Source organism: Aphelocoma coerulescens, chromosome 3 (assembly GCF_041296385.1).
Source record: "Aphelocoma coerulescens isolate FSJ_1873_10779 chromosome 3, UR_Acoe_1.0, whole genome shotgun sequence".
Taxonomy (NCBI): domain Eukaryota; kingdom Metazoa; phylum Chordata; class Aves; order Passeriformes; family Corvidae; genus Aphelocoma; species Aphelocoma coerulescens.
In genome coordinates, this window is record NC_091016.1 from 75,149,610 (window position 1) to 75,176,917 (window position 27,308).

The 27,308-nt window shown below is 39.6% G+C and overlaps 1 protein-coding gene across 2 annotated transcripts in view; it reads right to left on the bottom strand.

Annotated features, from left to right (window-relative positions):
• SLC35F1 (solute carrier family 35 member F1) overlaps nucleotides 1-27,308 on the bottom strand; it is a 233,670-nt gene that overhangs the window by 27,698 nt on the left and 178,664 nt on the right. For both annotated transcript variants that reach the window (XM_069010912.1, XM_069010913.1), the window contains exons 3-5: nucleotides 21,331-21,458; nucleotides 8,726-8,885; nucleotides 3,283-3,439 (exon numbers count right to left, since the gene is read on the bottom strand). In XM_069010912.1, coding sequence (XP_068867013.1) covers nucleotides 3,283-3,439; nucleotides 8,726-8,885; nucleotides 21,331-21,458 — 445 coding nt within the window. The remainder of the gene's footprint in view (nucleotides 1-3,282; nucleotides 3,440-8,725; nucleotides 8,886-21,330; nucleotides 21,459-27,308) is intronic.

Consider the following 27,308-nt stretch of genomic DNA (forward strand, 5'->3'; position numbering starts at 1 on the left):
AATAATAAGACTATTTTGTCTGCAAAATAACTAAATTACAGATGTCTTTGCATGCATAAGGCATATGTCTCTTTTATCAGCAATTCCTGAAGAATATAATGAAAACAAACTGCAAAGTCTCTTGGTCTGGCAAAAAAAAATTCACATAACTTAAACATAGGAACATTGCTTTCATATTGTTGCTTGGCCAATACAAAAGAAGTATAAAACAATATGCTATGGCTTGTGATTCCTTATGATCTGTAAAACAAAGAGGAGTGAGAGAAACTTTGCCGGAAGTGGCCATTTAGTGATGCAAGAGGCACTGAAGAATTGGAATCACAAGGACTTTGAAAGGTTGCAGTAGTTGGAGGAGGTCCCTGATGACTGAAAAGAGAGAAATGCAACATTCAGTTTAACACAGAACAAAAAGTATAGCCTGGCCAGCCTTATGCTAACCTTCAGGAAGATTATGGAGCAAATCTTCCCAGAAGCCATTCACAGGAAATGAAGATGATGCCACTGGGAACAGCCAGCACAGACTTCTCAAGAGCAAACTTGACCCAACTGACTGCCTTGAGGTGAGGTGACTGGATCAGTAAATAAAGGAGAAGGAATGGATGAGAGGATGTGGTATAACCTACTGTAACTTTAGCAAGGTTTCCAACATAATTTCCTTAAAGATCTTTAAAGACTGAAGAGGTATGGACTAGATGGGTGGCCTATCTACAAGGTCGTCCAAAGAAAAGGGCGAGAAGAAACCTCATGAAGTTCAAGAAAAGCAAATATTAACTCCTGCACCTGGGGTGCAGTGACACTATGAAAAAGTACAGGCTGGGAGCTGACTGGATAGAAAGTTGTTTTCTGGTAATAAACCTTAGGTTCCTGATGGACATCAACCCGAATTCAAGTCAGCAATGTGTCCCTGGAGCAGAGTAGGCCAACAGCATCCTGAGCTGTGTTAGTAAAAGTCTGGCCAGCAAGCTGAAGGATGTGATTTGTGAGACAGCAGCCAGAGTACTGCATCCAATTTTGGGCTGTCCAGAACAAGACAGACATTAACAAATTGAAGGGAGTACAGCGGAATTCTATCACAATGGTCAGGCAGGTTGAGCACAGAATGTAAGAGAAGATGCTGAAACAGCAGGGTTTGCTTAGTGTGAAGAAGAGAAGGCTAAGCTGGGGGAAAGGAGGACACGACAATAAATTTTCCATCTTAACTACATGATGTGCAGTTACAGACAATATAGCCATACTTTTCTTGGAGGTGCACAACAGAAGGATGAATGACAACGGACACAAGTTGCAATGTGGAAAGCTGATTAAATATCAGGGGGAAAAAATTAGCCAAACACCGGAACAGGTTGCCTATCATGACTGGCAGTTCTATTCTTGGAGATACCAAGAAATTAACGGAACAAGTTCCTAAGCAACTCGTTGTAACTTTGGAGTTAGCTTTGAGTAGGAGCTTGAATCAGATGACCTTCAGGGGGCCATTACAAAGTGGGCCACATTATGATTATGTGATTCCATCAGATAACCTTAGCTCCATTTGCTGGGTAGTTGTGACATCCCCAACTCTTGTAAACTAATCTTCTTCCTCCCTGCTTTAATCACATTCAAAATACTAAGCTTCTCTTTCCACCATGTCTGGATAATCAGCCAACTCACTAATTCACTGTTTCCCCTGACACCTTAGCTCTTCCTTTGCTGCACAACAGGCATCATATATGTTTATTTATGTTACAGTCTGACTCCTTCAGTTTAGAGGAGCTAAAGGTCCTATATTGCACCAAAGTGGCCAGTAGTGTTTCAAAGAAAGAGCTCTTTGAAATAAGTGATATATTTAGTTAGATTAAATCTCTGTGAACACTTAACTGTGTGACTTCTGCTATTCATTACAGGTAAAGGTAAGAAAAAGGCACAGGTATGAACTAAGTGTGGTTGGGTCTCCGGAAGGTGCCCAAAAAGCACTATCAGCAAAAAGCTGCAGAGGCTGGTGGATAAAAACCTGTTGGAGAGAACTTTTGGGACAAAGGTTGAATAGAAAAACCTTAGGGCTTTCAGCAAAGAATTGGTTTCTTACAGTTTCCTTCCACTTGTGTCTTCTTTATACAAAGATGCCTTGTTCCAAAACCAGCTTCTCACCAGTAAAACGGCTCACAGACCCTGAATTGTGACTAACTGCTTGGATCACAAGGGAGTAATAGCACAACGATTAAATTCTGGAATACTAGACATTTACATGACAGTTTACACACACAGAGCAAGACAAGGGCATTGCTTTGATGTCCTCAGAATCAGTATCTACTTAATCACAAACACATAAAAAAAAAAGCTTTAGCCAAAGATACTAGGCATGTTTACATGCTCTTAAATTCCCTCTTTTTGAAAAGGGAACTGCTTGTATGGCATCTAATTAATACAAATAATTTTAAGACCCTTGTTCAGATCCCAAATAAATAGATTAAGCTTTCTAGCTAAAGAAATAGAACTATTGAAGTAGGAATTGATGGGCTGCGTTTTTTTGATCAGTCTTTGTTCTTAAAAGCAGAGTAGCTCAGATCTGTAGAGAAGCAACTTGTTTTGGACTAATAATCAAAAATCATTCTGCATTATAAGCACGGGTGACAGACTTGCACAAAATGCAGCAATCTTGCATGGCTACTTTTACATCAGTCACAGTACTACAACACTGGAAGCCACCTTCCAACTATTAGGCTTGCAGCTGAGATGCTCATTAGGTACATGTGGATATAGACCAGACCCATAGATCCTGAAATCCATGCAACAATCTCCCCAGTACTAAATATCTTTGAATTGAAAAGGCCATTTTCTTAAAGGCTTTTTCATTATTTCTGCCATATCATAATGTAGTTACACAGAACAAGCGAATCAGTAAAATACCTTCTGACTGGATGTGTCTTCTACCTGTTTAGAAATCAAAGCAACTTTTTAAAACTATAAAACAGAACCAGAGGAAGCTGTAGATTTTGTTATTCATAGATTAGACTAACACATGAAGTATCCACTTGTCTTCAGCACCAAGATGATAGGACGTGTCTTCTCCCTCTTCATGTGACTACTCAAAGACACTGGTCCTTGAATTAGAGTACTTCAGTAAAAATTTATGTTATTATTCAAATCACCAATTTGAAATATGAAAACTAACAAAAATTCCAAGATTAGAAGACACCTGGTCCACAGGAAAGGGCTAATTTTGAAGAGGTGGTTAGTGTATCTCAATGCAGGCTACAGCGGCCCTTATTTGAATGACTTTGGGGCTCAAACCTGCTCACTTACAGCTGAATTCCACTGAAGAAGGAGCCAAAGAGTCCAATCATGCCCAAGAATTCCACTCGACTCAGATTTCGGACGATGTACTCCTCACAGACGTTCGAGATGCCGTATAGTGTTGCTCCGCCAAGTACTAAGAGATCCCCTATCAGTTTATTTTCACCTAGGGACGAACAGAAAAAAAATCAGAATGCCTCTAAACAACCATCTTTTGTCCAAAACCATTGCAAGTTCTTCCCTACAGACTTAATTCCTCAGTCACTAAGTAGCCCTTATATGGGTTAATAAAATGAATGCAAGTGTTCTGTCATTTTAACAGCTTTCATTCAATACACCAGCCAAGTCTAGCAGAGACAAAGGGAGAGCATATTCCTTGCTGTAGAAAAAAGAAGCCAAAAAATGCTGAAAAACATGTAAAAAAAAGTATAGAATCCAAGGGACACTCTTCAGAGACTAATCCTTTTTACTTTATTATTACCACCTTTATTTTTTCTTTGCAGAGAGAATGTGACTCAGCTCTATAGAGCAGTTTGCATCTCATCTTGAAATTCAACCAGCCTAAAACTTGTTCAGTACTTAGATCTGAGGACAACTGAAAAATTCTGTGTACCTGTGAAATGAGTGAAGAAATCATTACAACCCAATATTGACCTCATTCTCACATGGAGCTGTTTGACAAGAAAGAGAGGAGGAAGGATGGGGTGTAGACAGGGTGATGATAATGACAGATTTTTAAAAGAGGTTCAATTAACATAGCAGTACCTAACTCATGCAAAGATCAACAAGATGTATTTTCAATACATCCAGGTATATAGAATTACTAAAAAACTTTTTTATCAAAGACTGTTTGAAATCTTTTTAAGTCTTGGAAGATTTTATTATTGGGTGTTGGGGAGAGCTGCAGTGACATTTGATCAAGTTCCAGCTTGAAAACTGAGGCCCTAGCTTTGCAAACTGGTGCATGCAATTCCCTCTGCACATATGGCTTGTTAAATGATTTCTACAAGAGCTACAGCTTCACAAAGCTGTCAGATATTACTGCAGAACCATATTCTGAAAGGCTGGATAGAATGGATTTTTCTTTGAAAAGTTTCAGCCGAAATGCAGAAGTACTAAACTGTATTTTTTTAAAAAGAAATCTCATTTTCTTTTAAAATACCATGACTTATTTTTTATGTCCCTGCCTTTTAAAGTTTTATTTCAATTGATCTGTAAAATTTACAATGAAGTAAATTAAAACGGGAACCAAACATTCTGACTGGTTAAAAATTATCTTTTCAGCATTTTTCTTTAAGGAGTTCTTTTAAGCCTTCAGTTATCATTCCAAACTGGAGTGCCGAAATTTCTATGGAGAAGAAATTTATGATGATAAAAACGGTCATAAGAGGACAGACCAAGGGTTCATGAATCCAGTATCCTGTCTCCAACACAGGCTATGAGCACCAGAAAAGTGTAAGTTGTTTAAGGACAGTAGGAATGGAGTAAAGTGTAAAATATTCCCAGTAATACTCTCATAGTTTCTAACATTTTTCAGTTCAGATGAGATGTGGCTTCTGTGTATTTACCAAATATTACTAGATTTATTTTTCAGATACTCATCCAGCCTTTCACTGAATTTCTGTTTTGAATGTTCCTTGACTGGCAACATGTTTATATTTGACCATTTTTAAAGATTTGGTTGCTTTGTTGTTGTTTTATTTTTCTTCTTTTAGCCTTCTTTTGCAATCAGTAATGGAAGATGTTCTTAATTTAAAATAGCCATCAGCACTTAACAAAACTTCTTCATACCCCTGATGCATTTCATATTTCACAGTGGCTCCATTGATTCCTCACTGAGCTCACTCATTTGGTATTTATTGCAACTACTCACCGACAGTTCTGGGAAGTATTGCTGAAAAAGCTTTTGACCTTAGAGCTTCTGCTGGGACAAAAATACCATCCTTTTGCATCTGTGAAACAAAAGTAGCTCAGAGGCTGAGCATTTTCACACAGATGGGATGGCCTCAAGCATCACACCCCGACAGCTCTCCCCAAAGTGCTCTCATGCAGAGTGTGAGCCTCAACCTTCAGGGCTTTCCCAGAAGAGGGAGCCAAGATCTGTTCAGAGCACCGGACTCTTGACACTGGAACCTCCTCTGGTACTCAGCAGCACAGGGTGGCTGAGGAGAGCATAAACAAATAGAGACGCACAGAGGGACTTTTATCAGCCAGTTCTCAGTAGATTAGGCATTTTCTGAGATGGAAGTTACATAAGGCCATCAAATTTAATAAACCTTGAGGGATTCTTCATCAATTTGTGTAAAATACATGTCTTTTTTGCCTACTATTAAGAAGTACTTCATGTTTTTAACTTTATGCTGGATACCTCAAAATTATATTGGTCATCCCATAATTTTCTGAGAAATATTTAAAAATCACTCTGTATTGACCCTCTCCATATCACTGAAGACTTCATATACCTTTACAGTATCTGTCTCTTTCTTGCCTTTTCTGAGAGATGGAATGTCCTGGTCCAGCTACAGTCTCTTCATCTGAATCCATTTTATGCCCTTGAACAGCTTTCTCACCTTTCTCCACAGCTTATACAGGCTTATTTTCTGATCACTTCTTTTTGAGATGCAGTGACTAGAGTAATACATGGTACCCAAAGGGTTAGTGCACCAAAACTTTATATCCTGGTGTAAAAATGTTGTAAAATATGTTTTTGCTTTCTTTCTTAGCAATTACTACTCTGGTTGTCAAATGCCGTATCTTTGTTTCCTTGAGAGACTGAGACTTTGGAATTTACCCCCAAGACTGACATATCCCTATAGACTTATTTTCATGGATGTGATATCCACATGGATCTACTGGTTTCATTGCTAAGGAAATATGGGTCAACTAACTAGAGGCATTCTAAAGACTTTTAGGATAATAAAGTTGTATTTGACCAATTTAATGGTGTAGGTCATTCTTCAGAAGACACACAAGGCATAGCCTGGAAAAACAAGCTTTACATTAATGATTGTTACCATATTTAATATTCTGTGGAGAAGTCATATAGTCCAGAGCAGAGTTAGTGTTTTGGGAACTAGTTATAGCACTGTAGTAAAACACAAATTTTAAAAATGTGAACTGTGTTCTGGCATGATTTCTTTTCACTCTCACTACACCTCTTTGTCACATTTTTGCCCTCACCCCTGCCATTAAGAGGTGTTTCTCTTTGCTTTTGGTTGTAGTTACTGATGAACATAATATCTAAAAATCATTCTCAGTGTGTTCCATTTCAAATTGAACATAGACTCACATGTATTAACAGGATTGATGTGACTGGTTTTCAGAGACTGTTGCACGTTAAAGCTAGGATGTGCTTTGAAAACCTGGATGAAACACAGACCTCTGTGGCTTGGACCACTGTATATGGCAAGAGCAGAAGTATGAAAGTAACTCATGGGAAGAATAATGTTATTTTCAAGTATACTTGGCACGTAAGATGATAAAGCACTAAATACTTGTTAGTAATTGTTTTTCCCATTGAGTAAAGTGCATAATATCAGTACAGATACAATAAAGAGGTAAACGACCATATATTTATTGAAAATTGAAAGCATGTGTGCACATTATACCTAATTCCTGCAGATAGTTTGGAAAACACCTGTTAATCTCTCAGTGATACATTTTAAATTCATGTTCCCTTACTGTAAATGTTGGCAGGCTAAATTGCCTTATGCTGTGGGCACCTAGCAGAGCCTTATGGCTCTTCTAATACAGTAAGCAGTGTGGTCAACAGGGGCACACAGGTGTCAATAGTTCTTATCCCCCAAAATATAAGATAAAAAGAGACATTTACTGAGGACTAACAAACCATCACTGTTTTCGGTGCCTTCCTTTCTTTAGTTTGCCCAGTCCTAGGAAACATCCTATAAATGGTGCACAGTCTCTTAATGAAGAGTTTCAATAATTTTGTTCTTTTTCCCCTGCCATTAATTTTTCTTATCTGTACATTTTAATGTATAGTTTTACCCTTTCAAAGAAATTAAGCCAGATGATATATTTTACTCTTTTAAAGACAGCATTATTAATAACATCATTATGCCACTAAAACAAGTAAAAAATCAGCTGTGTCTCTGCATAGCAATAAGCATGGACACAGTTTTTCATGTGTAGGTCCAAATTAAAAAGCAATAATGCATGTTAACAGATTTTTTCTGGACAAATTTACTTAACAGCTACACCTATGCTTTAATAACGAACATGACAAATAACATCTAATTACTGCAGCTGGATGGCAAAGTATCAGTGTTCTTCAATCTGTTCCTTGTCTGCTTCCACTGCCCCACATGCTCCTGCTGGTCTACAGCTCAAGTGTGTTACTCTCTAGACTGCTGGGACACAGGATGTTTCTTCTGGAACCCAGGGTTGAAGTCTCAATTCCTCTGAAAACAGCCATTCCCAATGCAGCTTTGGCTGGCTGATTACACAGTACAGAGTACACTATTTCCTTTTTAGCTGAGGCAGGGCTACTTCTGGAGGAGACCAATGAACTATAAGTCTCCTTTCAGGATTAAGGACAGAGATAAAAGGGGGCAGGGAGATATGGTGAGCACTGTCACAACCTCCATTGTTTTATTTAGTAGCATTCCAGCAAATGCAGTTTTTACAGCACTTGCATTTGTATTCAGAAAGCTGAGTCAAGAATTTTAAATCCCAGTGTATTATGCTCTGCTCACAATTCAGTGCTTTTAATTAAGAACGAAAACTGTGCCTAATTGACAATCTTTGAAAAGAATTTCCAGCCTTCCCACATAATTTGGCTTGGCACTAGAGAAATCAATGTGACAGGGCAAGTTGATCGATGAAATCTAACTCTGTCTAGTCTGCATTAATAGATACACACACATTATTCATATGATGCCACACAAAAAAATTAACATTTTATACACAAGGAGGTTCTTTTCAAAAATGTTACAGTCAAGTCCCAAAAATTTAGTACAAGCCTGTGTGCAAAACCCAACTGGTAATATATAGGTTCAGTGTCTTAGCACCTACCCAGTGACCCCACCTCTGTAGAAAAGTAAGCAAACTTGAGGAGAAATAAGAGCACACACTGGATGTGAGAGGTGCTTACAACTCAGAAATGTAGCCAGTGAAAGGGAAGCCATTGAGGTTTGCAATCCAACAGCTAAGCCAAAAGAGAATGAAACTACAAATATTTAGCTTGTCCCCACAGCTTGCACAGAGGGTGACCTGTGTTGTAAGAAACCTGTTTGCAGCACTGCTGACTTTTAAGTGCTGACCCATTTTTGTCCTTCTGACAAGGAGGCAACTCTCAATGGTGCAGTGCTTTGGATCCATGAAGGTACAGAGCTTCCTGCCAAATTTCCCCCTTTTTTGGCCCCAGTCTGACACACAATGGTCAATGGTTCCTCTGAATAGAACTTGGCCATACAACCCATCCATCCTTACTTACCTGCTCCTTGCTGTCTCCCAACGAGGACATCTGCTCCTGCCATGCAGCCCATGCCCAGAATGCAGACCACAATCCCAATGAAATGTACTGCCTTGTATCGTACCAGTAAGAAGAACCAGGAGAGGAGTATCACCACTGGGATGACAAAACAGTCTAGGAGCTGTCGAAAAAGAGAAGAAAAATCAACAGCACATCAACCTGCAAATACTTTGCCCTAAAGTACTAGGATAGATTCCAGCAGAGGGAAGCACGGTTATAGTTTGTGATAGCACTTTCTACCACAAGAAAGTGCATTCAAGTGGCTCTTCATACATCAGACAGAGGGTAAGACAGTCCATGACAATTCCATGAATTCAGGAGAGCTGTTGCTCTATGATAACACTCAAATGCAGTACTCTTGCATTCAGATGCATATTTCAAATCCATGGGAAGAAAACCTGGGCCAAAAGAGAGTCACACCACTCCATCTGGTTCTCACCTCTGGTGATTAATACACAAGTCAGGGTAGTTTTCCTGCAGTCTAGACATATGCTTTAATTCAGTAATTTCAGGTCCAGATATTAGGAAAGTTCATAATACACAAGTTGACCAGATTTATTAAATCTTTCCATATAAATCAGGGGTTTTCTGCATGCAGAATGCTTACTAAAATTCTGGCCCCTGTGGTGACTGTTATCTCTGTGAAAATAGAGTTCCATATGCCTTTGAAGGAAAAAACCCAAACCCCAAACCCCCATCTTGCGTGCAGTGCAAGAAACTCAATCTTCTTGCCAGTAGACCCTTGGAAAGAGCTTTCTTAAAGAAATGTTATGAAACACAATCTTTAATTGTTTTTTTTCAGAGACATCCAGCAATAAGCCCAGAGAAGCTGTGACAAATAAAGAAATGCACCAAATGTTTTTGAGAGGAGCTTGAGATTTTAAAATTAAAATATATTTTAGAAACTAGTGCATGCCACCAGGAAACAAAAATCCTGTGTAAGAAACACCCAAAGAAAATTGACTTTAATCCTACTTCCTAAAAGGATACAGGTAATGAAGAGCTGCAATTCTGTGGATATATATACACACACACACACACACATATATATATATATATGTATACCAATTTTTAGACTAAGGATAATTTCCCTGAAATTTCCTTTGAAAAACAAGAGTGTGCCATGAAAACCCATTCATTTCAAATATTTCCCAGACAGTGAGAGGCAAAACTCTTCAGAAGAAAACCAGTTTATCAGTGGGACGATGCTGCTCTTGGCAGGCTCAAACAGTCCCAAAGAGCTGCAGAACAGATGAGGGAAATTATAAATGGGAACAGTTGATACTAAAAGCAGGTTCTGCATTTAAAGTGAGAGATAATAATCTAATAGTCATGGTCAGGCCTCTTTACAGTGAAAACTTTCTCCAGCAGTCCTCAAAATGCCATCCTTCACTGACAGAACACAAAAAGGGACAAGGTCTGAAAGAACTGGAACAAGCTTCTTCGCCTGCACAGGGCATCTGCTCTGCCCCTGCAGCGCCTGGAGCGCACCCAGTGTGTACCCAGCTCACACTCGGCAGCTGGGCTGGGCAAAGACACGCACGGGCAACACACCACACCCACAGGAACAACTCCAGAAGCCATCCTGCTGGGAGCAGCCATCTCCTGGGGCAGGGAGGGCTGGCGGGAGGAGTACCAAGCACACACATTAGATCCTGGGAATCTGAGGGAAGGGCACCCTTCGGTGTAACCTACAGGATGTGGGAACAGCTCAACAGCTCCTGTCTCACTCCACACTCATGTCATCATGCCTGCACTTGCTGGATGTCTGTCCTTCAGCAGCTGCACTGGCACACACTACACCCATCACCTCTGCTGAAGGTGCAGGAAGGTGGTACCAAACAGCAAGGAGGCAGGCACTTCTTACCCTGCTCACAGCTGTCCCTGAAGGCTTGACTGCCTCCGTCCCATTCCCTCCCAGTGGGGCATTGGACAGGTGAATTTAACTCACCATTTTCTGACCTCGTCACAGTTTTTCATTACATAATGTGTGGCTTCAAAGAAGATGGAGGCTCTTTCTTTAACAGAAATCACATGGAGAATCATAGAACCATAAAATTATAGAAGGATTTGGGTCAAAAGGGACCTTGAAGATGATCCAGTTCCAATTCCCCTGCCATGGGCTGAAACAGCTTCCTCTAGACCAGGTTGCTCAAAGCTCCATCTAACCTGGTCTGGAACACTTTCAGGGATGGGGCATCCACAGCTTCTCTGGGCAATCTGTTCCAGTGCCTCATCACCCTCCCAGGGAAGAATTTCTTCCTACTTATAATCTAATCCTGCACTCCTCCAGTTTAAAGCCCTTACCCCTTGTCCTGTCACTGCATGCCCTTGTGAAAAGTCCTACTCCAGCTCTTCTGTAAAACCTCTTTAGGCACTGAAATGCTGCTACAAGTCCACCCCAGAGCTTTCTCTTCTCCGTTCTGAGCAATTCCAATTTTCTCAGCCTTTCTTCAGAGGAGAGGTGTTTCACCCCTCTAATCATCTCTGTGGTCGCCTCTGGACTTGCTTCAACAATTCTATGAGCTTCCTGCAATGGGGGCCCCAGGGATGGATGCAGTATTCCAGGTGGGGTCTCATCAGAGTGAAGTAAAGGGAAGACAAGGGGGAATGAACACAAGTTACACTGGGAAAGGTTTCATCTTAATAAAGAATATTTTTTACAGTGGGAACAAACTCCCCAGAGACATGGTAAAGTCACCAGAGGTCTTCAAGATGTGACTGGACACGGTCCTAAATAATCTCATCTAGGCTCCCTTTCCCACAGAAGATTGGACCAGTTTGGAGGGCTCTTCCAAGCTGGGCTGTTCTATGAGTCTAAATTGTTCTATGAGTTTAAAAACTGCTTGTACCTGCAGCATGTGTACTTCAACATGCAAATTCCCACTAACAGTCTTCTAGAGGAAGATTTTAAAAATTCCTCTCATTCCATAAATATTTAAACATACCTATGATTTCAAGTATGTGAATGTGTGTCTTTTAAGCACTAACATGAAAGGACGCATGAACAGAACCTGTCACAAATAAATGATGCTGATAACAGCTAGAAAATGCCTCCTTGGGCTGGCAGTTCAAAGTCTAATCCACAAATTGCTATTTGGAAAGCTGCAGCATCAATAGATAAAAACATGAAATGTAGATAGCATTCACTGACATTATATAGTTCTTAAATTGTGCTTAGTTTATACCTTTAATTAAACAAAGAAGTAGACAGAAATAAATAAGGTTACTACCATATAAGCAATAAGATAACCTAGTAAATATTGCTTAACTCTTTTTCAGGTATTGCTTTATATTTCACTTCTCCAGCACTAAATTTGCCCTGCCTTTCTTTTTTTCCTCAGATAAACCTGTCTAGTAGAAGAAAAAATGCACATGTATTCCACAGACAAAAGCTATGAGATTGAGGATTACCTCATCTGCAGTAAGGCTTTTTTACTGGTGGAGTTTTTTGCCATTTTTTCTTTCTATTGTTTGTTATTAACTATTTCAGCTATTAAGAAAAAATATTATACCTAATTATAATTTTTTTCTGTCTACAAAGCTTTTAAAGTAACAAAGACAGATTGTGCTTAGCTGAATTTCATTTATAGTACATAAAGGTCAGTTGTTTATCAATATTTCTCAAATAATCATCTCCAATGTTTTCCTTCTTTTAAATTGTTTATTTAGAAGGTAGTACCTATACCCTTTCATTAAGTTGAATTAATGAGTGGTCTGATTTTAATGTGCATTCCTGTTAATCACAGAAGTTATTATATCTCACTAACCTAAAAGAAAACACATTTCCTATGTTGCCATGGGGTCGTGCAGACATGTTCTTTGACACTGCTGTGTTTGTGGCTTTCTTCAGTCACAGCTCCAAATGGGGCTGCTTTAGAAGGCAGGATACAAAAATATGTAATCTATTGATATACTGTCCTATAGAAACTTCTTTTTATTGTAAGAATGTTATGTTGTTGTAGAAACTGAAGATTATTATTTGACTCTCAAAGATACCACACTGCATCTAAGTCTGTTGATGAAACACAATGTTGAAATCTATTTCCTCTGATTACTTGTTTGTTAAATTATGTTGACTTTATTATACTTGTGAATCGTAGACAAATACTGTCTTGCTAACAGTAAAAATCCAGTCTCTGGTGTCACAAATTCAGCATGTCTCTACACATCTACAGCAAGAATGTACTGTTAAATCTTTGGAAGGGAGAGCTGGCAAGCTTTAGAATAAAGGCCTGTAATACAGAGTGTGAACTGCTGATCTGCAGTGATATCAAAAAGAAAAAAGCTGGTCAGCAAACTCCCTATGGGAACAGCTGAGCTGAATCTTCCTTTTTAAACATTCATTGGATTTTTCCCCCCCAGTTATAAGCCCTTTCTTTTCACATTTGGGGTTTCTCATTAGCGCTGCCCTCCAGCAAATCACGCAGAGAATCAGCTGCACCCTCTACTTACCCTGCTCTCCAGAGCAGAGGGATCAGTAAAATCAGTGTCATATCCATCAAACATTGTATGGCCAAGTACACATGATGGCTATAGAATTTCAGCATGTGATCTGGAAATTTTAATACAACAGCAAGTGCTAGATGCAGTGAGAGATACAGCTTCTGTTACTTACTTTGTGTTTTTCAAAGGAAGAAAGGGTTCGTGGCCTGTTCAAGAGCTTTTTCTCCTCCAGTTTTCACACCACCCTCACAATATCACACACATTTGATTCAACAAAAGCAGATGAGATGTGAACCCTCACAGAGATGGATGCCAGCTGCCAGGGGAGCTGTGTTGCAATTATGCTGCCCTGCAACCAAAACCTTCTGCAGGAAAGGTGTGGATGCTGGCAGCATCTCTGACAGGGTTATTTCAAGCAATTCAAACAAAAAAGGGAGCTCTGTTTTTATCTTTCATGTTTCTATTTGCTACCTCATCACAACTTAACCACTTTTCCTGCATGGCTTTTATTTAATCCCAAAATTAATGGGAAATCATTAACTTTTCATTCAGTCAAAATGTACAGTACTTCAGGTATGGAGACTGGTGAAAGAATCAGTGATGTAATTTGTTCTAAAAAAACGTAAAAATGTTTATTTCCATGATGTGGAACAAAAGCCAGAAGACTGCTCCCAGTCTTCTCCACTTTGCCCACAAAATCTCCAAATATTCTTGATGCTTCTAGAACTGTTCCTATCAGTTTCTTTAATCTTTAATTCTCTAATCTGTTCTCAGAGTTTTCTTTTTCCCTGTGGACACAGAAACTCACTTAAAACTTCGACTAGTGAAAGACCTTCACCTCTATCTGACGTGTACGTATCAAAACCTGAGATGAGGATTCTCACAGCTTCAGCTTTCTGTGTACATAGAAAGAGTTTAGGGGCTCCTTGAAGTTATGTTAAATGAAAGGTGGTGGTCACATCCAACCCACAGTTCCTCTGCTCTCAACTCTCTTCACAAGGCCATGCTTTAGTACCAGCATGAGTAATCACATCTTGACTTTAAAAAAATACCTCTTCATATCCTCTCTATACATGAACTCCAGCTGTCCTTATACAGATCTGCTCAAATACCAGGAAAACTTACCAACAAACTGACCACGGGAATGGCCTTTCCTTTGACTTCTTCCTCTGATTCTACATACAACTGTCAGAAAAAGATCATTGTAAGGCAGTTCTGCCAGCAGTCATGTGTTTCTGCAGAATCACCCTCCACCCCCATTTTCTGTTTAGCTTCTCTCAAAGTAAGTTGACTGGATGAGGGCTTGGCAGATCATTTTCTCAAGGTTACTCATTAGAAACTTCTCCACCTGCTGTTAGTTATGTGGGGGACTAGATCTCAGCCTAAGAAAAATCATGCAGAAAAAACCTCTGCTTTTGCATGTCACCTGCCAAAATATGCAAAATGGGCACAGGAGCCCAAAATCTCTGCTCTTGTAATGGGCACAGCTCCACTGAATTTAATGAGATTTTGCATATTTATGCAAACTTAGTAAAAGGTTTGGCTCTGGATGAATTTTGCCAGTAGAGGCAGGAGCTCTGGATACTGAGAGCTCTGTTGACTTCAAACCCGCACACAGAGATATCTCGTGGATGCTGTAGGGCCTGGTTTGAAAACCACACCTATGCAACAAGTTAAAAGACAGAACAGTAACTCAAAGTCTGATAATAAATCAGATACAAGATACCCTCTCACAGTATAAAAATATATGTATATGTATAGTATGCAACACTTCTGCAAAATGCTGATCTGCAAACTTTATTAACATTGCACTATTTCCTCACTGCCCTGAAGAAGAACAGGAAAGTATGGTCAATCTTACATTCATAGGCTGGGAGAAAGAAGGGAAGGAGTGGAATTTATCTCTGCTTTTGGGATAATTCACATTAGCAGCCACCAGACAAAGTTGATCAACAGCTTCAATATTACACATTCCCTGCTCCTGGCCTCCCAGATTTGCTTTGAAACCACCTCAAACCTTCTGCCTCAATGTACATTGAGTCCACAGGGACCAAGAACAAAGTAAAGTCTATTGCCATCCAGCTCTCCTATAATAAGCACTTACTGCTGACTCCTTTCCTTTTCTGGTGGCAGTTGTTGAGATATGAAAACTGCCAGAGGTAATTGGAAGTGTGATGTACTGCTGAGCCTCACAGTGATCTAAGAGTAGTTGAGAACATCCACATCATAGCTTTATAGCCTGTCTCCTGGTGTCTATAAATCCCAGCTTTTACTACCTTTGTTTTCATCATGCCAATCAAAGGCTTGATTGCCCAAGAAATAAATTACCAGATAAATTGCTATTCAGAAACATCTCTCTCTCCTTGACAGTGCCTCTCTTCTTGTGACATTATATGTATACTCTGCAGTACTATTATGCAAGGTGTTGCAGAAATAATCCAGATTTCTGTGTGATGTCATAACACAGAGAAAGGATAACATCACCTCTAGAGAGTGCAACATGAGTGTAATATGGAGATGGATAGAACAATATATTGCAGCAAGGAGAGCTAATTAACGTGGGGAGAAGGGTGAGGGCAGTCTGCCTCATAATGCAGCTTGATATGATGAGAAAGCACTTTCCTGGCAGAAGAGGTTACAACTGTTAGTAGCATAACAGGCTTAGTGGAAGATATTATGGATTTGGGAGGACTGTGTGTGTGTGGTACACTGTAAAAGCAGTACAGGCAAGTTGCAGTCAAAACATAGTTTCAAGGAAATTTAATATCTAGATCTAAATAACTGCAATAGCTTCAGAATCTTTTAATTCCCTCTGCGGGAAGCAATTTTATCTGCTGTGTAAAAGGTGTCTCTAACAGTTTTTAAAATATCCTTTTTGAACAGTTATTAAACCTTCCATAGGCCTACACTAGGGTTGTTTTAAAACCTATTAGGATAAATATGACACACATTACCATGGGCAGTCCTGAAAGTTAAGTACATAGCTTTTAAAACAAGTCCATGGGATCAGGTGCCAGTGTACAAGAGCGTGCTTAGTGTATGTTCTGGATCTGGTACAGCTGACAGACAAGAAGGCTGCAAAATCTACTGCAAGTTAGAGTAATACAACAAAGAGAAACTAAAGATCATTACACAAGTTTGGGCCATCTGGGAATCAATACACATATGTCTGATAATATTAAGTGTGACTGATCTCTGGTACTTCTTGAAATAGGTGGGTTTGGATAGCAAATTGATCCACGTATAAACTCCTGTGCCTTTTAACTGATGTATACTCAGTTTTTCAAGAGCACCCTCTAGGGAACAGTTTTCATGTACTAGCCTGGCCTAGTTTCATGTACTTTCATGGCCATAGGAAGCTTGAGTTTCCATCCCTCCAGCCAAGATGGAGTAAAGTGAAGCCCTTTCTGTGGGCCACTGCTTTAAAAGCTATGACTTTATGAAAAAGGTGGCTCCACACTTAAAATTTGCAAAGCACTCCAGGCTTTCCGCAAGTACTTGAAGCATGCTAAGATCATATCTAACAAATTGAGTTTCTTGGGGTACTTTGATGCAGGAATACTTAGCTTTCAAGTTTTTTAATGGAGGCAGGTATTTAGGCATCTATCTCCATCAATACAGAATCACTCCAGGCATGCAAAGAACCAGAGCTTAAAGCTACCAAAGAAGAAGCAACCTAATAGGTTCAAATATATTTTCATGCCCCAAGATTGTGCTCTGAGCAGCAGGGGAAGGGATAATAGATGTCCACGACATTTTAGATTTGTAGACAATTAGGTGTGAGCTTCTTGCATTGTTCCATTGAACCTAGTTGTCCTTGGATTGCACCACTGGTGCCTAAGGGGTAACTTGGATTTTATCCTTAGCAAACAACCTACACCTTGATGACTGAAATATAAATAGAGCATTGATTTTCAATCTAAATTTTATGTCACTTAATTTATAAAGGAGGTATTTTAGTTGTTTGTTGGGGTTTTTTAAAGAGGAAAATGGTGTGTTTCTAGGCTTCACAGTACTTTGCTCTCATCTTATGATGAAACTGACTGTCACATTCTCAGATAGTAATTATAGAATACATGAGGATTTGAAATAATCAGAAGCATGTCCAAAAGTAAAGGTTAGGGACCATATTAATTTCTGATTTGTGCCTACGTGTTCTCATTCACTGTGATTCTGAAGGCATTCAGGGAAAGATATGTAGGAAGGTTTATTAAAAAATCTTGTTTTCCCAGATCAAAGCCAAACGAAAATCTTAAAATATAGGAAAAATTTGGGTGTGAAACACTGAGGAAAAGTAGGGCACCATTTTCAGTCTTTTCCTGGAACCATGATGAAATAAGACCAAATACTAAAAAAAAAAAAAAAAAAGGTTGGAGTAAAAACTAGAAACTCTGACAGTTCCACGAGTTTAAAGCTACTTGTTGAATGAAGAAGCAATTCAGTTTGCTTTTCTCTTTGAGGCTTTTAGTGGCTGTAAAATCAGAAAATACAAGGTTTACGTGGATTTAAGCTTTATTCTATACTAATGTTTTTTGTTGAAGCTGAAATCAAAGCATTTGAAATAAAGGTATATTTTTACTGTTAAGCTTTGGCTTTCTGCTGGGATCAGTGTAATGTTTTTTTTTGCCTAAAAGCACCACAAACACTGTACACTTGCATGTTAGTTTTGCATGACAGAGCAGAGATGTCATGTGGAAAAAAAGGATATGCTGTAAAACTGATTTCATACTGAAATGGTCCCTGCACCACCACTATAAAAATACTGCACGATTTCTCATTTACTCAAGTGACAATTTCAAAAAGTCTTACATTTTCTCCATCAAAAAAGCCTTGGTGTACAGCCTGTTGAGGATAAAATCCCCCAGAACTGACTTGAAGGGCTCAATTCTCAGCCCAGTGTATACACATGCACAACTCCCACAGAGTTCAGTCAAAGTCATGCCGATTTGTGGCAGGTACCAATAGTTTCTTGGGTCTCAGTTCTGAAAGGATTTGAACATTTTTTGCGACATGCCACCAAGCATTTATGGCCTCACAGGTAGCTCTCCTGCAGGATCAGGCCTTTCAGGACAGAAAATTCCTTTCTCTTGAGAGTCCTGTTTGCTTCTTCAAAAATCAGATTCTAGGAAAAGCTTTCTTTTCTTCATCTTCTATTTTCCACTTTTTCAGTCTTCATTTCATACCATGACACACTTTGGCCAATGCTGAATAATCCCCTGAACTGCTTATGTTTCATCTTTAAATGCAATAGGGGGTTTGGCTACATTTCAGAAAATTTGTCATTTGATTCAACATCTTAATGCATTACCTCATACTTGTCCCATTCTCATCATCTCTTTGGGCTTTTCACTTAAAAGCTCATTCATATTAGGGCATGAAATGAATTTAAAATGCAGCAGGCATATCCCAGTCACTCCACATGTATCTGAGCAAACAAGGACAACTATGGGAAAAGGTGACACTGATTTCATTCCACTCCTGAAAAAAAGCTTGACAACATTTGAGTTCCTACCTGTTCCCTCTTTCAAGCTACACAGGAAAGAAACCTGAACTTTGTTGTAATTTTGATGTGGAAGAGGTCTAAAAATGGACATGACATTGTCTGTGCCCTCTGACAGTTCTTCTGATACACCCCCCCCCCCTCTCAGTTTAAAAGGAGAACACAGATGATTTCAGCTAACAAATTCCCTGTCGAGGCACTGGCAATGCCCTTGATGCCCTTGAATTCTCCTGCCTGCTTCCCCATCACACTGTAACTTTTGATCTCTTGACACAATACACTAAAGGCCATGCTCATTGCACTGATGGCTTGAGGATCTGCATCTTCTGGATGTGGAGATTCATAGTTCTGGCCAGATGAACCTTTGATACATGCTTGTTGGTGGCTTTGGGAGATGGGATTTAATGACCTGAATCATCCTGCTCAGTCCACTGTTTATACATGCTGTGAGTGAATCATGGTAAAGAAGCAATTCAGTTTGCTTTTCTCTTCGAGGCTTTTACTGGCTGTAAAATCAGAGAACATGAGGTTTATGTGGATTTAAGCTTTATTCTATACTAAGTAATCAGATTTGAAAAAGTGTTAAAAACAATATTACATTGTCTGGGCATGATTCAAAGAATCCTCAAACCTGGATTCTGATGCCAGAGGCACTTGTGAATATTTAGCATAAACCTCACATTCAAATTCCTTGAATTCATAGTTTTCTTCTATTTTTGCACCTTATTCAGCTAAAGAAGCTCAGGATTTTTAAGCTATGGAAGAAATACACTCTTAATTAGCTTTGATCCTGCAGAACATTAACTGGTGCTCCTTTATTTTATTAGCTCTAATGCAGCCTTCAGGAGAGTAAGGTATAAAATATATTGAACGCTACCTAGTGTTGCTTGGTTATTTAAAAATAATGTAAAGAGGTACTAGACTTGTTCTAGAACAAGTAGCAATGAAGTATGCAATGATTTCCCAAGGCAGACAATTTCCAGTCTCTTAAAAATGTTTCTATTATTCACTTTTCTGCTTAAATTGGAAGCCTGATTCTTTTGTGGTTTTAGAAATAAAAAACCCAGGTTGGATCTTTGAAGAAATCGCTACCCTATCTTTTGTTCACTGCACATATAATTTTTTAACAGGGAGTACACTTTTTGATAGCTTCAGTTAAGCTGTTATATAACACATCTGACGGCTTGCATTAAAGTAGGACTTCTTCATAAAAACTGCATTCATTTTACTTAATGACAACTTTTGCACTCTGATCTAATTATGGGATCCTAAACACCCTCCATTTGGTTTGCTTGGCAAGGCTGTGACAGCAGTGGGGGCTACAGGAGTGGCTTCTCTCAGAAACTGCTAGAAGCTTCTCTTGTATCCAACAGAGTCAAAGCCAGTTGTCTCCAAGATGGACCTGCTGCTGGCCAAGGCTGAGCCCATCAATGACAGTGGTAGCACCTCTAAGATAACACAGTTAAGCAGGAAGAAAAAAAGGTAACCCCATGCAATAGAGACTGCAGCCTGAGAGAGGAGTGAGAACATGTGAGAGCAGCAACTCTGCAGACACCAAGAGCAGTGCAGAAGGAAAGCAGGAGGTGCTTCAGGTGCCAGAGGAGAGATTCCCCTGCAGCCCGTGGTGCAGACCATGGTGAGACAGGATGTCCCTCTGCAGCCCAGTGGAGGCTCATGGTGGAGCAGAGATCTGCCTGCAGGCTGTGGAGAACTCCAGGCTGGAGCAGGTGACTGCCCAAAGGAGGCTGTGATCCCATGGGAAGCCTGTGTTGGAGCAGGCTCCTGGCAGGACCTGTGGACCCATTGAAAAAGAATCCCATGCTGAAGCAGGTTTGCTGGCAGGACTTGTGACCCCAGAGGGGACCCACTCTGAAGCTGTCTGCTCCTGAAGGGCTGCACCCTGTGAAAGGGACCCAGGCTGGGGCAGTTTGTGAAGAACCACAGCCTGTAGAAAGGACTCACATTGGAGAAGTTGGTGGAGAAGAGTCTCCTGTGGGAGGGATCCCACACTGGAGCAGGGGAAGAATGTGAGTGATTTGATTGGTAATAAGTTAAACTAATTTGCCCAAGTTGAGTCTGCTTGTGACAGTAACTGGTGAGTGATCTGTCCCTGTCCTTATCTTGACTGACAAACTTTTCCTTACATTCCCTCTCTCCTGGTCCAGCTGTGGAGAAGAGTAATAGACTGGATTTGATGGACACCTGATGTCCAGACAGGGTCAACCCACCAGAGACCTTTAGAAACTCAGATCTAATTAAGGAATCCTAAAAGAAGTGCTTGTGTTTTCTCCAAGTACAATACAAAGTGAGAAAAACATTTCAGCCAATCTGAAAATATTTCCTGAAAGGACTAAATTATGTAGATAATGCCAAAAATGTGATTATGAATGGTTTAGCACAGAGAAATAAAATGAAAGTAAGAATGTTTATGTACAGTTTGGAAAATACTGAGTAATAAAAGTCCAACATGAAAAAACATGTCTTACGAGTCGCATTAAAAAGCACAGAAAAGTCAGAGGCAGCAATTAGCTTTTGGTTCACTGAAGCCAATGGATACTACACCACTGACCCCTTGGACCTATTGTCTTACCTCATAAGAGGAAATCCTTTGAGTCCTTACCTGTACACTGGTAAGAGTCGTGTATTGATAAGCTTTGACTACCAGGTAGTTGGCTTCTATATCTATTATTCCCAGGATCATGTACTTCCACCATCTCCTCTTCAAAATTGCCAGCAAGTTTTCTTCTCCTGTGGTAGTAAACAAGAAAAATTATGTAAGAGTTAGGCTAAAATGCCCTAAAATACCTGCCTGTCCAGAGAAATTATCTAGATCTCTCGCATTTACACTATGCAGTTGAAAACTACCATATACAAAGAGGTACTGCAAGGAAGTGAAAACTAACACATCCTACTTGTCTAGCAGATACTAAAAGAGACAGCCTGGCAAAGTAATATGTGAGGGTCAGACTGACACTTCACTTAAGATGTAAACACCAGCAAGAAAAACAAGCGCAGCTTGAACAGACCAGGTATATGTTCTTACCTTTAGTTTTACATATACACACATACATGCACATATAAAGTGCTAAAGAATAGAGCAGTTTATACATTTATACTTTCCATACACACTGCTAAAATATTGTATGCTCCACACATGGTGCAACAGGTTTTTACCAGACTGGGAGATTATCAGTATTTGTAAATATGATGGAATATTAGAGCAGGAGAGTAACAGCACTACATTTGGGCATATGACAGATCCTGTTCCAAGGATGGTTATTCTGATCCTAGAGGTTCAAAGTATCAGACTTGTTTAGATAAAGGCTGCACTGAGACATATTTTGGGTGACAGTTGCTCTGCTCCCAGAATCTTTTTTCTGAAGTAGGCAGGTTTGCTGCCTTCTATGGGAACACTGTCAATCATCCAGTATTTAATCTTCACCACTTGAAAACTGACACTACAATACAGCCTGCAGATCAAACCCACAACTTGCAAAAGGTCAAAGCATTCCTCATGGAAGGCTAGGGATTATTATTGTTCTCCATTCAAAAGCAAACAGCTCATTACTGAGGGTGGGCAAACCTGTAACTTACTTGCATTACAGTAAGTTCCATACATGATGAGACGTCGCTGTGAAAGGGGCAGACTGTGACTGAACACAGTCGGACTGGAGGTCTTTCAGAGTCTGTAGCCTAAAAAGGAATCTAAGTAGGGTTTACTTGTACTGCTGAAGTACTATAAATGGTATTTGAACTGTCTTGAAAGTTTCAAAGAAAACTCCACTATTCTGAGTTTTTTCCATGTTGCTGTAGCTTTTCTAAGTGCCCCTGATCATCAAAATGGGTGATGGAAAACACAGAAGAAAAGGATCATTATTGTCCATTGCCACCAAAACTTGCTCAGGCTTCCCAATCCTCCTTCAACATTTTCTGTCATCACAAGTGTGTTCACTCTCTGGTTCAAATAGACCCAGTAATATATGGGCTGCCATACCAGAGTAGAAACAGCAGGCTCTCTATAGCACAGTATCTCAGATCTTATAAGATTCAAACACAGAAAAACAGATAATTACTTCAAAAGTTAATTCAGAAATCATAGATGTTAAAGCTTGCCCCTGCTGAGTGACTTGAATGGGTATTTACCTGAGCAAAGCATCCGAATCATTTCACGTTTGCTCATTAAAAGGTGTTCACACATACACTCTTCCAGTGGGATATTATTAGGCAACAGCCTAATTATTTGTTACAGTGATAATGACACTGAGTGCAAAACTGTAAATGCTAAAAAAGTCTTCTTTCCCTTTCCTTCCTCCCTCCCTTCCTTCCTTGCCTCCCTCCCTTCTCCTCCTTCTCTCTCTTTCTTTCAGTAAGCAGCAGAAAAATAGCAGAAACAAGGTGGTGAGTAGAGTAATATTTAAGACAATGAATAAAAAGTACATTCAAATATACTACACTTCCCTGTTACACTGACTAAATCCCATCCTTCAGACATAATTATGACTACATCTATGTACTTTTATGATGATTTGAGCATACAGAATTATTTTAATTATTGTTTAAATTTATTTAGGGAGATGTTTTTAAAAGAGCATTTGTGATTAGGTGTCCTAATTTCTACTAAAATCAGTGTAAACCACACAGATAAATCCTTTATAGGTATTGAAACTGCATCTCAAGTTTTTATGCTGCCCAGACAATGCCTTTAAAGCATCAACTGGAAAATAACAATGCAATGGAAAAATGGGGTTAACATTTCAGAGTGATTTTTCATTGTAATTGTCAAGAGAAAGCCAAAAAACCTGAGGCCATCAAACTGCAGTCTCTATTCCAACAGTAGAAATCCCACCTGAATCTTTTTTTGTTACAGTAGGACCATGATGGTGCCTACAAAAGCAGAGAGAAGCAGCAGGCTCAAGAACTGCAATGGCAATAGGTTGCCTGAGTCACGACTGTGGATACAATTTAAGGACTCTTGGTGCCTTTGGTTTGCCAGTGCTTTCTTCAATTTCCAGGCACAGATCACTGTACTGCTCAGACGTGGCCAACTAAGTGAGTTTTAAGATCGAAGCTTTGGCCGTGACTTCTGGCTAATGGGTAAACTTAGAGTTTCCAGCAGTGGAAATTAAATCTTCTACACTTCAAACTGACATGCATAGTTCTCTCTTTTGGTTTCGATTCTTTCTTTGCTCATGATAAAAATAAGAAAAATACTTGGTATATGTTAATTTATCTTTGATATAGAACTCTGAGATATTCCAAACTGCAAAAGAGCAGTTTCTGCTGAGAATTCTCAGCAGAGCAAAAAGCAGTACCAAAATTTATTTATGCAGGTACTGTACAACTCTGAAGAACATTGGTTTAGTTTCACAGAAAGTGCCTTTGTCAGTGGAAAGCAGAGTGTACACAAATATTTAGCATGAGACAAGTAAACTAGAAAATTTGTTCCTGGAGAAAAATCTTGTCCGGTAGATGCATCTTCTTCTGTGGAACATACTAAGTCTTTGCTTCAACTCATTTGCTGCATCTCATGCTACTTAGAGTGGAAGAAAGGTCTGGCTTCTGACTAGGGTCCTTCTGTCCACACTATTATTTTTTTTGTTTATTATTAACATATCAGTCATGAAAATCTGCAAGCATTAGCAAAACTGATGAAGTTGGGTACATCTGAGCTGATCACGAGTGGTGTTCCCCAGGCCTCAGTATTTGGGCCAGCTCTGTTCAATATCTTCATCAAGTGCTCCCTCAGTCAGTTTGCAGACAATACCAAGTTGAAAGAAGATTGTAGTTGTAGTGAGGTGGGGGTTGGTCTCCTCTGCCAAATTACAAGAGATAGGACAAGAGGAAATGGCCTCAAGTTGTGCCAGGAGAAGCTTAGGCTGGTCAGTTCAAAAAATTTCTTCATGGAAAGAGTTGTCAAGCACTGGAATAGGCTTCCCAGGGGAGTGGTAGAGTTCTATCCCTGGAGGGATTTAAAAGGTGTGTGGATGCAGCATTTAGGGACGTGTCTTAGCAGTGGGACTTGGCAGTGCTGGGTCAACAGTTGGACTCAATGATCCTAAAGGTCTTTTCCAACCTTAACAAAATTCTATGATGCTACAAAACCCCCAACACATACTTAACATGCTGTTAATCTGGGGACTTGTATTTGTTTACTGCTTTCTATTTCTTTGGCATCATCGCCACAATTCATAGAAGGGAATGAATCACTTCCAAAGTGGGAGACAGGCAGAAGAAAGATGATCATCTGCAGTGACTGTCAGTCCAACGCTATGGGTAAATCAAGGGAGAGGCAGGTAGAGCCCTGGTTTTGACAGGTGGCTGAAATAAAGTCACCATACTCAAATGACCCACTTTAGCAAAAAACACCCAGTAGAAGGCAACAGTGGAAGATAACCTGGAGAAGGTGTGGGGCTGCCAGGAGGACAGGACCTCTGAACAGCAATCACAGATGGCATCCTCAGTGAATTCAGACAACAAAGAGAAGGGAAATGGGAGTTAAGGAGATAAGTGGGAAGCCTTGACTTGGGAAGACTATATGGAGAAGCAGAGAGAATCAAGAGCTTTATTCTAAGGCTCACATCCAGAATAGAAATAAACATTACCTTTGCATAAAAACAATGAGGGAAACTAAACCATCATACCTTATTAAAAACAAAACAAAAACAGACAATCTGGGGTTTTTTTAAACTTATTTCCCTTGATCACAACTCAAAGCAAACTAATTATTCATGTCTTCTGAGTTGTAAGCATTGTAGACCAGAAGGACCACATGTAGATGCCTACACTTGAACTAACTGGTAAAGCATTTTAAGGGGTTTTTTCCAGCTAACTTTTTTTAAACATGGATTTATTAGAATGAGATACACTAGGAAGAGAGATTATTTCAGATCATGTCTTTTGTTATTGCAATACTCTGTGACTAGGACTTTCAGGTGATCATATAAACAAATATTAAACCATAAAGTGTGCAGGTTAGCTGAAGGGCAACATTTCCTGTGAGGCAAAGCACATATTGATGCCAGTGAACATGCACAGAATGATGCAATCTTTAGACACTGCCTTCTTTTGATGGAGGTCCTCCTTCAAAAAACACACCCCAAACTTCTGTCAGCATTTGAGCTTCTGAGATTATAAATCTTCATATTCAGTCTAATCCAAATATAATGTAGATTTAAAAGTAAATTGCCGATTCAGAATGTTTCAAGATTCAGAAGTCTAACAGTCTTAATACAGAGAAATAACACCCCTCTCTTCTTGCTCTTTCTAGAATGATATTTTAAGTTTTAATTTTTATACTAATTTTGCAGTGACACACACTTGACAGTTATATATACAGAGGAGCTCTCTGTGTTTGGAAAAAAGCTACAGCTTTGCATCTGCTGGCTCAAATTAAAAATCAACAAATAAGCTGCTTTGTAGAAGAGATGGTTTTACATCTTGTAATAAGGATTTACCCCTGGGGGGTTACAAAATTAAAAATAAATTAGAGAGAAAATTGAAAGAGGCTTTAGCTCTGTACTGTCTACCAAATATACATATATACATGTACAAAACCCTTTTTACATTCACCCACACAGCCGCAGAGGTGCAATAAAAAAACCTAACAACCATTAAGACAGCAAATTCCCAATTATTTGTGTATGGGCTTGGGACACAGGTAGAATAACAGCACTACTAGACCAGAAAATCAGCATATTGCTTCTCTTTCATCCACTGCAGTCTCTCTCTTTTACTTCAGATGACAACTTGCTATTTAGATCAAGATCATCAAAGGAGCTGTGCTCTCCTTCTTCCTTCCTTAGAGTTTAGCAGAGACATCTAAATGAATGCAGGAGACTTTCAGGGGGGAAGGCAGACTGGGGAGGGAGGGCTGCCAGGCATGCTGGTCCTCCCCTGCCTCTCACAGGAGTGCCAGAGTCAAGTGCTACACAGTAAAGAAGCAAAAGTCTCACAAAGGATGAAGATGATACCAGGATTTACTTATTACCTCTTTTCTTTGCAAAAGAATCTCAACTACAAATTAAAATTACAGGATAATTGTTTCTTTTTAGTTTTGACCCTTTATATCCAGTCTTGCAGAGACAGAGCTTCACCAGTACAAATGCTGTTTCTCTACAGACTTAGTAGTCATCCAGCCCTGCTGCGGGCCCAGGGGAAGGAGGCAGTCAAATGGGGTTACACTGTGTAGGGGTAGCACAGATAGCTGTTTTACAAAGCCAAAAGGCTCCCATACCTGAATAACAAAATTTTGCTTCTGCTTGGTCAAGTAGCTGGTTCAGGAGGCTGAAGGCCTGCTGTAGAATACTTTCATCTCTGCACAAAAGCTCAAAAGAACTGTTACTCTTCTGTGTGTCTTTAAATCCTCTGACCCAAAAAGGTTTCTTATTTCCTCATAGCCACTTGTATTACTGATGACTACTTTATGGGAATACTGTTGCCTAAAGGCAAAACACCACCACTGCTAAATTATTTACACAATAGAGAAAATGCACTCTTTACAGGAATGCTCCTCTAGTCTGGCTTCACAAAACACCTCTGTTCCCCTCAGAGATGACTGCTTACAGGCTGCACTGCTTTTGTCCTATGTCACGTTTTCAG